Source organism: Eptatretus burgeri, chromosome 9, assembly GCF_056783735.1.
Source record: "Eptatretus burgeri isolate ZD-2024b chromosome 9, Ebu_testis_v1, whole genome shotgun sequence".
Taxonomy (NCBI): Eukaryota; Metazoa; Chordata; class Myxini; order Myxiniformes; family Myxinidae; genus Eptatretus; species Eptatretus burgeri.
The window spans coordinates 95994932-96008228 of NC_140969.1; the positions used below are offsets into that span (position 1 = coordinate 95994932).

General features: G+C 47.2%; 1 protein-coding gene across 1 annotated transcript in view; it reads right to left on the bottom strand.

Moving 5' to 3' along the window:
• The window catches only part of LOC147020685 (uncharacterized), a 30699-nt gene extending 26087 nt beyond the window's left edge, over nucleotides 1-4612 (bottom strand). Inside the window, exon 1 of the mRNA XM_085893804.1 lies at nucleotides 4420-4612. Coding sequence (XP_085749930.1) covers nucleotides 4420-4552 — 133 coding nt within the window. The 5' untranslated portion in view covers nucleotides 4553-4612. The remainder of the gene's footprint in view (nucleotides 1-4419) is intronic.
• Between the last annotated feature and the right edge of the window lie 8685 nt (nucleotides 4613-13297).

Sequence of the window (13297 nt, forward strand, 5' to 3'; positions counted from 1 at the left end):
TCAAAATCTGAGATGGTTACTGTCTGCGCAGGGTATTTTTACATATATATGCCAAGTTTCAGGAAGTTTCGATGAAAACTGTAGTTGATGATCCCTGGAGGATGATCCAGAACTGCAGGGTCTACCAGAGTGCTCAGTTCCTCATTACTGATCACAGGCTTGTTGTAGCATCTCTGAAGCTGTGGCTTAAATCCAGGAGAATGGGACCATCCCAGTCTTGGCTGGATGTTGGCAAGCTCGAGGATGAGATGGTAGCTGATGGGTTTGTGAACAGCTTGAGTGGGGGTCGAGGGGATCTGGGTGTTTCAGGGGATCCTGAAGAGTTGTTCAGTGCCTTCAAGATTACCATCCTTGATGTTGCCAGTGGATGTCTTGGAACCCACCATCAGGTGAAGACGAAATTTGTCTCCCAAGGGACACTGGATACCATGGACCACGTTCGTAGGGCCAGTCTTAATGGCAGAGCTGAGCTATTCGGGGGGCTGAGGGGTAAAACTGTACGTGCGCTTAGGGTGGACAAGGAGGCCTATGTGCGAGGTATCTGTTAGGGGGTAGAACATCACCAGTGGTCAAGTGATTCTCGTCCTGTTTCCAGGGGAATTTGTGCATTGCATTCCTCCAAGCTCGTCCCTCGGTGTACTGCAGTTAGAGCAGAGGGTGGTGGGCTCTTGACAGAGTAGATCAAAGTGAAGGCCCGCTGGGCCGGTTACTTTGAGCGGTTGTACCAGGCTGATCCACCAGCTGTTGAGTTGGATGTCAGGGGTGTGTACTGCCAAACACACTTTTCATAGCTTTTTTTTGGACCGGATTCTGGGGAGGATGTCAGAGAGATCAAGCTGCGGTGCATCGTTTGGGAACGCCAAGATCTCGTGACTGATTTTGCAGATGATGCAGTCATCTTTACGGAGACTTTAGATATCCTTTTGGGGCCCTCGAGGTGCTGAATGAGGAGTTGGAGCCACTGCGATTATGGGTCTCCTGGGTCAAGACTAAGATCCAGGCTTTCAATGACATCTTGGATGCTGCCATCTTGTCTGTACCCATCTGTGTTGAGGATGTTGATGTCACAGAGAGATTCACTTACCTTGGGAATGAAAATAATGTTTCCTCAATGTTGAGAGCCAGAGGTCGATAGACGTCTGATTAGGGCCTGGGGAGTCATGGATTCAGTGGAACATGGAGTGTGACGCTGACAGTACCGATGTAGGAGGACGGAGTTCTGAGTCTTTAAGTCCTTGGTGCTTCTAGTCTTGCTCTACGTATGAGAGACTTGGATTCTGACCAAGGATCTGAGACAAAGACTTAACTAACTCCTTTAGTACCAGGTCTCTTTGGAGAATCGATGGCTGTTGCTGGTTGGACTTTGTGTCGAACAAGCATTTGTTGAGAGAGACTCAAATTAGATTTGTTATCTGTACAGTTTATGAGCATCATATGTGGCTGTATGGACACGTGGCTCGTTTTCCTGACGATGATCCTGCTCATCAGATTCTCTCAGCGAGTGAGTCTCGTGAGTGGAGGAGGCCAATGGGCCGACCACGTGCATCGTGGTTGCAGCGGGTTGATCAGCATCTCAAGGAGATGGGGATGGGCTGGGATGTGCCTGGGGATGGCCAGACGAATGCCCCTGGAGTACAAGTGGAAAGTGGACGTGGTGATGCGCTGCTCTGGTGCATGCTCCCATACCTGAACTAACCCCACCACCCCCCCACACTCCCACAAAGGAAGGAAATGGCAAGATGGGCAAAAAAAATTTTTGGGAATCAAACGAGACTTTCACAGGTACAATTTCAGGGTACCCTCATTAATCCTGTAAAGTTTCAACTTCCTCAGTCAAATCCTCTTGGAGGAGCAGATGAATTATCCCTTCACTATATATTGACTGCTGTCAATATAGTGAAGCCACAGTTTTTAAAAATGGACTATTGGTAAACTTACTAACTCAGCCTACAATTTCATGAAGCGAGTAGGCACAAGAGCTCCGTAACCCTAACTTACCCTCACTAACCCAAACCAAACTTTCACACAAACTCTTCATGTGTCCCAGAGCTGGTTCACTCGGCTCGGGGGCCATGCGTGTACGCGGTGGCTCAAGACAGGAATGAAAGTGTGCCGGCATCTTGGCATGCCAGAAACGAACCAAGTGTGTGTGCGTGTGTGCGTGCGTGTGTGCGTGCGTGTGTGCGTGCGTGCGTGTGTGTTTGTCAGTTGTTGTGAGATCTATAACGATGAACATTGGAACAGCTTGGGTTACATACTCATCTCATTTCAAAAGCATTCGAACTGGCATTCCATAAAAAAGAAAAAAGTTTTTGCTTGTTTTTGTTGACTTCATACTTCCTGAACGTTGACACCTTGACAGCGATTAATCTTGCGCCACAACACATTTTAGTGCAATCGGCGACAGCGTTCGGAACTCTTTTGCAAATACCGGAGAGAAGGACTTGCAATCGACGTGCAAAAGGTACACTATGGTTGCACATTTTTAACAATACAAAATCCCTTTGTCGTGGTTGCCATGGGAACATGCGTCCAATAAGTTGCAGCCAAATTGACAAGTGGGGGCCCAGTTGACCTGGCTGGTAAGTTCATGGCCGTTTTCCCAAAGTTTGAATGTAAGTTCTAACCGTGTTGGTGTGCAAGTTGTTTTTTTTTTTTTAGTGATTTCCCTGCAACTTGCAACCTCAGCCCAGATGAGCAAGCACTCGTGATTCGCAGGGAAACGCTCTTGGCGGTGGCGTTGATGTTCGTGACGCCCCGTGCACGACTGTGGTTGCGCAAAACTATTTTAGAAAGTTTCAATGAGGAAATCTCGAGTGAAGTCACGCAACTAAGTGACGGGCACGAGGAAATGTAGAGTTATTGCAAACAACTTTCTTTGCCATTTTCAAGATGAACTGATACCTTATCGTTAGTGGGCACGTTTTGCTCGTACGACGTGCTCGCTGCTGAGAAAAGCACGAGTTTTTGGAGGCGTTTGTTTTGATTGAATTCACAAATACAACTGGTATTGTGGTGGTGACAACTTGCTCGTCCTGTCACCATCTTCTTTAAAATAATAATAATAATAATAATAATAATAATAATAATAATAACTACAACCGAGTGCACACCTCTGTTCAGGCTGAACAGTTCACCTTTTGTATCCCACTGAGAGGCCGGATCTGGATTCGGACCTGAACCCAAATCGAATTGGATTGTTCTTGTCACCCACCCAACTCATCCACAGTGTTTTGAGCCCCATCTCTCAATGGTGAAGAATCACTTTTTAAAAAACACATATTGTTGTGTCTCCTTATCCAGATCTTCAGCAAAATTGAATCAATTCGTCCTTGTCGCACACTCAAACTGTCCACCCATTTTTTTTGTCCGAATTTCTCCATAAATTTTTGAGATGAGAGTAATACTAGAGGTTGAGGACTTTCAGGGCTTGAAGTGGGGAGGGGATTGATGCCTTGTGGTTGGGAATGGAAGGGTGAGGATGTGGGGTTGGGGATTGATGAGTTATCAGAATTCCATGTGGAAGTTTACTTGCAGTTCACATGAAATTGGCCTCAGGTAATTAAAAGTGTGTGTGTGTGTGTGTGTGTGTGTGTGTGTGTGTGTGTGTGTGTGTGTGTGTGTGTGTGTGTGTGTGTGTGTGTGTGTGTGTGTGTGTGTGTGTGTGTGTCTTCTTCTTCATGCGGCTGGGTAGCTATCATTTTGTTGGGGTGCAACTGTGCTGCTGTTGCTGTGTCCTCCCTCGTACCAGTACACTGGTACTCATTTTGCCAACCATGGAAGGATGACACGCTGAGTCAACCCCACCTTGGTGTTAATTCAGCAGCCAACAGGGCTTGAACTTATATCAGATCCCTAAGACCCCAAGCAAGCCGCCCTAACCGCTAAGCCAACACCAAGGGTGCGTGCAGGCGTGCGACTGCATGGGGTGACGCAATAACCCTATGGGTAATGCGCTGTAGTTAACATTATCTATAATCTTTCCACAATTTATTTTCCAAATGACAAGGACAAATTGATTCGATTTGGTGAAGATCCGGAGACGAGAATTTTTTTTTTATCCAGATAGGAGAATTTCTGACTCTGCTACTGAACCAGGCAGCATCAGGTCAGTGTCCAAAAAACCTGCTCTGCTGCTCTTGCACATCCTCTATCTGCCCTTTTCACCCTGTCATTTGCCCCTTGGTCATCTTCCATCTGCTTGGAAATCCACCATCACTGCACTATAAAAAACACAAGGTGCAAAAACAGATCGCTTAACTACAGACCTATCATCTTACTTCCAATCATCAGCAAGGTCATAGAATCCATCTTCGCATTTGATATGAAAACCATCCTTTACTCCAACAACCTCATCTCAGATCACCAATTTGGTTTCAGACCTAGTTAATCCACCTTGGACATGTTGCTTCTACTCACCCAACAATGTACGGAAGCCCTCAACGTCAGGGATGACATCAGGGCCGTCCCTTTCTGGATATATCTTGTGCTTTCGAAAGTCTGGCATTCTGTCTTGCTCTACTGACTCTATGACTAAGGCATCCAAGGTCATCTCCACACATGCCTTACTGCCTTGCTCCACTCCCCCCGAGCCAACGGTTGGCACTCAAATTAATCCTTTCATCTCCCCTCCCTGTCAAGGCTGGACTGCCCCAAGGCAGTGTTCTGGGCCTACTCCTATTCCTGATCTTCATCAGTGATCTCTCTGACTCTCTGGAACATCCTCTTTATCCATTTGCTGACTCCACCCTGTGCCGTGACATCCCTCATCCTTCAGGCAGGCAGGCTGCAGCCTCTTCCCTCTCCTTCACACCTTGACAAAAATCACAAGATGGTCAAGCACTTGGAATGTGTCCTTCGATCTTGACTTATCACACTCTCACTATCTCTCTCTGAAAGGACTGTCCAGCAAACCCTCCTGTCTAGTTTCTTAACCATCGTCGTGAGGATGTTCAATCATTCAAACTCCTGGGTCTCACTCTCAGTCATTATCTTTTTTGTACAAACATTTCAACGTTGGCCTCCAAAGCCAGTGGCTGACTGGGCATCCTCCATCATACAAAGTCCTTCATGGGCACTCCTGAACTCTGATCCACCTACAAGGCCTTCATGCACAGCTTGATAGAGTACTGCCCTCTGGGCTGGCTCCCCTGCCTAACACCTTGCTCAGTTTGATGCCGTATAAACCAAGGTCTTCAAGATCATTGGAATTTCCTGTGATGAAACTGAGTGTATGGGTCTATCATTCGACAGGTCGGTGGTCTCACTGTCTTCTACCGCCTCCTTTCTGGTCTTGCATCCTTTGCTCTTTCTGTGCATTGTCCCCCCCCAACCCTTCCACTCCCCTCCCCCTCCCAATCAACGATACAGTCCACCATCAACCACCTTCTAATTAAACTACCTAAATCCAGCATCATTGCTCACATTCACTCATTCGTTCCTCTTTGTTCCTAAGAGTGAAGCCACCTTCCACATTCTTTTCATCTCATTGTTCCATCCAGGTCTTCATGTCAGCTGTTCACCACCATTTCAGATCGTACCCAACCCAAAACCTTGTCTATCATCATTAACCCCCTCTACCACCAACCCCAATCTCTCCTCTTTCCAAATTTCTAGTTTTCTTTCGACTGTGAGTTTCCATCTATATCCATCTTGTCCACCCATACATCATCTCCTGCTCCCCCATTCCTCCCCACACCCATTGTTTGTCCAAGTCTGCCTCCATCTTGTCCTTCAACTCTGCTGTTGGTATTTTCCCCCTCTCCCTACTCTCCATTTTACCTCATGTTACATCCTCATCCTTCAGTGTACCATCTCTTCCATGAACTCGACTATGTATACAAACATTTTTTTTTAAAAAACGTGATTCTTCACCATTGAGAGATGGGCCCAAAACGATATACAGTATAGTATAGTATAGTATAGTATAGTATAGTATAGTATAGTGCATCACGATATCTCACAAAACTCACAACATTGTGGACGGATTATGACAAAACTGGGTGGATAAGATGATTATGTGAGAAGAGCAAGCCGATAAGGTTTTGGTTAAGGTCCGAATCCAGATCTGGCGTATCAGTGGGATACAAAACGTAACTTGTTCAGCCTGGTGGAGGTAGATGCTCTACCTCGTGCCATTGTAGTTAATTTGCTTGGAAGTGACATTGCAAGTTGCAACAATGTCACCGCCATTTGAAGTGATGGTGAAACACTCTTAAAACTTCAAACCCGGTTCTGGGTTTGGAGCGTCGAAAGGTCTCGTTCGGGGCTCTCTGCTGACGATCTCAAAGTTAAGTTTCTGTTCGTTATCTGTCCCGTTTTAACTGTTTATTCTCTCACTTACATGTTACTGTGTGTTCCTAGTTCGGTTTTGCTTCAAAATCATGCCATTTTGTGTGATTTTGTCGACTTTGTCTTACCGGACGCTTGAGGCCTACCCTTGAGGCTTGAGGCCTACCGGTTCCCCTCGGTGTACAATCGTGTTTTGTTTTTTCTCCCCATTACCTTCAATTTCTATCATCCCCACTTTCCTCATGTCCCCCATCCCTCCCAACTAATCACTCTATTTCTTATCTTAAATAAAAAAATACAACAAAAAAAATGCTACCTTTCTCCTTCCTCACTCAAGACTCGATTCTTCTTCTTCCTCTTCATCTTCTTCTTCTTCCTCTTCATCTTCTTCTTCTTCCTCTTCTTCCTCTTCTTCTTTTCCTCTTCTTTTTCTTCTTTTCTTCTTCTTTTTCTTCTTTTCCTCTTCTTTTCCTCTTCTTCTTCTTTTCCTCTTCTTCGTCTTCTTCCTCTTCTTCTTCCTCGATTTTTTTTTTTCTACAACACTTCCATGACCGAATCCGTTAAACTCTCTCAAACATTAATAATTAAAACGATCTCTTATAATGCTTCATCTTCCTCTTTCACATGTGTGGTACTCTTTACTGTGTCAGAATGCACTACTCTTCTGCTATTTAAACAGACTGCTCTCAATTCAACCTTTCCTTCATACCTTGCCTAAAAAATCAAACAGTTACAGCGTTTCTTCTCTCCATTCTTTGAATTCGCCTTTATTGCATACATCAAGAATTGTGTTTAATCACATAACTGACCTAAAACTTTTAAAAACCCAGTTTGCTCTGAATGTTCGCTTTCCATCAACCATTCTTTTTTTCCAACTTCAGTGCCAACTCACCCCTCACTCTTAAAGCAACCAATCCCACTCTTCTCCCCCAAGCCTCCCTCTCACCTCTCTCAAAAACTCCCTCACTTTTCTCCCACCATTCATCCCCTCACTCATCCTTCTCAAAGTTGCCCCCCCCCCTCTCATCCACAAAGCTGCATCCTTCCACTGCCCTCTCACCTCCATCTCTTCACTCCACCTCCTCAAATCCTCAACTGCCTTCTTCCCCCTCTCTTGTTCCCCTTCTTCGCCAGCACCACAGAGCCTTTTCTCCTCCTCATCCAGCCCCCTCCCCTAGCTATTCTGCAATCCCCCACACTCTATCATCAACCCTCCTTACCTACCCCCCCTCGTCCCTTGTCCAGCTTGGTCTGTGGTCTTTCTGTCTTCTACCGTCTCCTCTCCAGCCTCGCCCCCCCCCACGCTCTCTCTGTTATTTGTCCCCACCACATTTCCGCAGGGCGCTCAAGGTATGCCAACAACCCCCTTCTGGTAAAACTACCAAAATCACGGAGCACTGCTCACCTTCACTCTTTCATTTCTCTTTTTTCCCACCTTTGGAATAAACTCCCTCACTCTGTTCAATCCCATTCTTCCCTCCACGCCTTCAAAACATCTGTTCACCACCACCTCTTATCATCCCCCATCCAAATCCTCAATCTTTTCTACCCCCGATAATCCACCCAAGCCACCTCCTTCAAATTCCTTGCTTTCCTTCCTGAAAGTCCCTGTAATGTCCATCTTGTATTCCCCATGTTCCCCTCCCCATCCCTCTCCCTCCCATAGATCTCCTGTCTCTGATCCCCACTGTTTTGTCCTTCCCAGTCCCACCCCCCTTGTCTCATGCCCACCTTGCTGTGCGTTGTGTGTTAGCTCTCATACGAGCCTCACCAAGGTATACAAAAAAAAAACTAGAATACTTACCCTCTGAACTCTGCACTGTCTTGAGAAGGACGTGGTGCGAGTAGGGACGTTGAGAGCAGGGAGGGGTGGGGAAGGGGCCACACGGGGTAACTATCCCGGTGCGAACCGAATATAGTAATAGTAATAGGGGTAGGGGTCCTTAATTATTCCTTAAATTTTTTTGGGGGGGTGGGGGAAGCTTAATTTTGTGCCTCTGTCCAAGCCACTCGGGGTGATTCCCTGGCATGCCATTGCCATGTGCAGTGACACCCTCCCTAATAAAATAAACTGCTACGGAACAATTTACATCATCACAATCACGGTAATGACGTACCCTCGATGACACAGTAGTGTTAACCACACCCCATCCGGATGAAGAGTGTTCAACGGATCTGCATGTAGGAATAAGTGAATGAAACCCCAATTTCCCTGAAACATGGCAGGTGTTTCTGATAATTAAAATACTGAAACCTTGGTGTATGGTGGTTTAAAAAATTGGACATCGGGATGAAGGGGTTCCTATACTTGGTATTGCCCCCAGGGCCCATTCTGGCTCTTGGCGGATCTGAGTGCGACCCAACTCTTCCAGCGGCAAATTTGTAATTGCATTGCTCTCCACCTGTCTTTTTCTCCCGACCTCCCTCCGCTTAGTATACCCGTCATCCAGCCGTGGTTATCTCCTGATGTGTCCGGATGGTGGTTACGTCCGGACAGACCCTCCCCTCATACTGCCTTACCTTAGCCTCCCCTCACGCTGCCTTCCATTGACGTATCTGGATGGTGGTTATGCCCGGACAGTGGTTATTTCCGGACATGTCCGGCTCGTGGTTATGTCCGGACAGACCCTCCCCTCACAATCCTTTACCTTGCCCTTTTCTCTCACCGCCTTCCCTTGACGTATCTGGACAGTGGTTATTTCCAGACGGTGGTTATTTCCGGACTTGTCTGGCTCGTGGTTATGTCCGCACGAACCCTCCCCTCACAATCCTTTACCTTGCCCTTCCCTCACGCCACCTTCCCTTGACGTATCTGGACGGTGGTTATGTCCGGATGGTGGTTGCCTCCGGACGTGTCTGGATGGTTGTTATGTCCGGACAGACTCTCCCCTCATACTGCCTTCCCTTTGCCTCCCCTCACAATCCTTTACCTTGCCCTTCCCTCACGCCACCTTCCCTTGACGTATCTGGACGGTGGTTATGTCCGGATGGTGGTTGCCTCCGGACGTGTCTGGATGGTTGTTATGTCCGGACAGACCCTCCCCTCACAATCCTTTACCTTGCCCTTCCCTCACGCCGCCTTCCCTTGATGTATCTGGACGGTGGTTATTTCCGGACGTGTCCGGACGGACCCTCCCCTCACAATACTTTACCTTGCCCTTCCCTCACGCCACCTTTCCTTGACGTATCTGGATGGTAGTTATGTCCGGACGTGTCCTGCTCATGGTTCTGTCCATACGGAACCTCCCCTCACAATCCTTTACCTTGCCCTTCCCTCACGCCACCTACCCTTGACATATCTGGATGGTGGTTATGTCCGGATGGTGGTTATTTCCGGACGTGTCCGGCTCGTGGTTATGTCCGGACGGACCCTCCCCTCACAATCCTTTACCTTGCCCTTCCCTCACGTATCTGGACGGTGGTTATTTCTGGACGTGTCCGGCTCGTGGTTATGTCCGGACGGACCCTCCCCTCATAATCCTTTACCTTGCCCTTCCCTCACGTATCTGGACGGTGGTTATGTCCGGACGTGTCCTGCTCATGGTTCTGTCCGTACGGAACCTCCCCTCACAATCCTTTACCTTGCCCTTCCCTCACGTATCTGGACGGTGGTTATTTCTGGACGTGTCCGGCTCATGGTTCTGTCCGTACGGAACCTCCCCTCACAATCCTTTACCTTGCCCTTCCCTCACGTATCTGGACGGTGGTTATGTCCGGACGTGTCCGGCTCGTGGTTCTGTCCGTACGGAACCTCCCCTCACAATCCTTTACCTTGCCCTTCCCTCACGTATCTGGACGGTGGTTATTTCTGGACGTGTCCGGCTCATGGTTCTGTCCGTACGGAACCTCCCCTCACAATCCTTTACCTTGCCCTTCCCTCACGCCACCTTCCCTTGACGTGACTGGACGGTGGTTATGTCCGGACGTGTCCTGCTCATGGTTCTGTCCGTACGGAACCTCCCCTCACAATCCTTTACCTTGCCCTTCCCTCACGTATCTAGACGGTGGTTATTTCTGGACATGTCCGGCTAGTGGTTATGTCCGTATGGACCCTCCCCTCACAATCCTTTACCTTGCCCTTCCCTCACGTATCTGGACGGTGGTTATTTCTGGACGTGTCCGGCTCGTGGTTATGTCTGGACGGACCCTCCCTTCACAATCCTTTACCTTGCCCTTCCCTCACGCCACCTTCCCTTGACGTATCTGGACGGTGGTTATGTCCAGATGGTGGTTGCCTGCGGACGTATCTGGATGGTTGTTATGTCCGGACAGACTCTCCCCTCATGCTGCCCACCCTTGCCCTCTCTCATGCTGCCTTCACTTTCCACACTCCTCCTCCATCCCTCTCCCTCCTCTCCCCCTCCTGTCCTTAGTTCCCTCCCCTTCATATTCCTGTCAGCAAAGCGACGGGTTGTACTTGCTAGTACTTACATAATACATACGTACTGTACGTACACACATACACGACCGATCGCTTAACCCCGCTCTTCGCTTTGTGTGCGCTAATAATGACGCACTTCTTGAACATACAATAGGTTAACAATTGTCTTAACACAGCCCCCTGCATACTTAGTAGTTGAGAAATTCAGTAGTTTGTGACCTTCAAGGTTTATTAACAACAGAGGATGCTCTGGCAGTGTTGTATGAAATTGTGGAGACGAAGTTCTCCTGCAAACTTAGTTCGGGGAAAGTCCAAAATTCCACCATTTTGTGAACATAATAATTAATTGTCCTTTTATCTTTATCAAATTACACCCCCTAAAAAAAAAAATCTGCAAGTACACAGCTATCATTATATGTAACATGATAATTGACAACTTTTATTTGTGGCCTTTGTCATCACATTGTGATGGGAGCTCATTGTTTACATTTCAGGGTGGGTTCATATCAGAGTCCATTTTCCTGTTATTAATATAAACACAAATGAGTTTTACTCAAGCACCGATAACTTATACTTGAACAGTCGAATAACAACTGGTTGTAGTTTAAAGGAAACAACGAATGCCAAAACAGTGAAGTTTACACAGTTGTCAGCACATATTCTACGTTCTGGGTTCGCTCTGCACTGAGTATGGTCCCGATGGATGAATGGATCAGTATCGTGCGGTGACTGTATGCAAACACTCGGATCTTCTCCGAAACTACACATGATTTTGATGAAACTTGACCACAACCTTCATCACCAGTGAGGAACCAAAGTTTGTTCAGGGCATTAAAAAAATTTTTTATGGGGGGTCAAAGTGGGTCCAGGTTTGACCCCAAAAAATAAGTATTTGCTTTCTTCTCCGAAACTACACACAGATCGATGAAAACTTGACCACAATCTTCATCACTCGTGATGCTAAAACTAATGGTCCTATTTTCACCAAACTTTGTCGAACTTCTGAGGACCAAGGACTCCTGTTGCCTTGCAAATCTCATCAAAAAATTGCATATTATGCAGGTCAATTTGAAAGTCAAAGGTCATTAAGATTCCGGGATCTCTACTTTTGACTTCTCAAAAAGTATTCACCCAATTTAGATGTAACTTAGTAGGAATCATCTCCACCTGGTGCTTTCACAAGTTTGTTCACAGCATCGGATAATTTACATATTGTTACGGCCTGGGGTTCGAGGTTCGCCACGAGGGGGAGTACTCAAATTCCTCCCGAACACCCGGTCCTGAGACCACCAACTGCGGATAACTCCGCAGCTCGGGAGGTTGCTAATCAACAACGAACGAACAGTTGGTACCACCAGTCCTGGCAGGGTGTTACTACTTCGCGTGCGAACCTTACCTTTGGACGACGATATCAAGGGGGGCTCATGCCCTCGATGCGTACTTGTCTTTACTTACCTGCTCAGGTGCAGCCGAGTGGAGCTGCCAAGTATGCACGGCTAACAGAGCAAATAACGTGGGGTAAAACTCTTGGTTAACTCTATGTACGGACTATGCTGGACCAATGGAGGAAAATACGTGACAATCTGGGCACATTCACAATAATAGCAATTTATTTATACAAAGGGTGAGGAAAGATATGTGGAGGATAAGTAAGGGATTTAATACAAAAGCAATATTCATACAGCAGGGGAAAGCAATGATTGGTGTGGTGCGGCAAAATTATTTACAAAAGAGGACACAGTGGATGAGACGGAAATAAAGAAAGGAACTGTGAGGAGATAGGCTAATAGTGAAGTGTAAGGAGGTCTGTAAGTGTATTATGATACTGTCTAATACTGTGCTCAGTCTGGCACCTGGCTCTTCCACTCGGCCATGGACTCTGTCAAGCTCCGTCCGCTCCGCCAAGCTTCATTGTCCTCTGACCCATGGTCACCAGAACCGAAGAGCACCCAGGAATAACCAGACTAGACTAGCTTTCTGTGCGGAACGCCCAACGTATCCAAGATTAACATGGTGGTGTGAATTTGGTCATGTGCCTCGGCCATGGATGTGCTCCGAACACGCAATGGAGGCCATAATTGAGCAGAACGCTGGGGCTATCCACACGGCATTGAATGGAGCCTAGTACACACTCACGCCTCAAGTTATATGCTCCTATCCGAGTATCCACCATGGAGTCCTGCATTCCACCATTCCCGCCGGTCCAGAGGGTGGTGGTGACTGGTTAAGCGATAGCAGCGGTGGTGTAGTGTAGTGGTTGTAATGTGGTGATTCATGATGGATGTGGACGTTGAGGTTGTGGCGTCAATGGTGAGTGTAGGCAAGCTTGAGTTGGGGTCCGATGGTGTGGTGTTTATAATAAGGGCGTTCGGAGGTCGTTTGAATGTTGTAGCATTGGTGGTTCGAGTATGGTGAAGACCGTAGTGAAATGCCCCTTGAGTTATGGTGCGCATACGCAAACGAACTGCGTGTTATGATCTTTGGTGTTCATGCATGCATGAAGAAAGGAGAGGTTCCTGTGTGCAGCAAAGCAAAAAAAAATGTAAAGAATGGGAATAAAAACTTACGTCAAGCCCACGCAGCGCATATGGCCCAAAAACCCACTTTCCATCAGGGAAGGGTTAT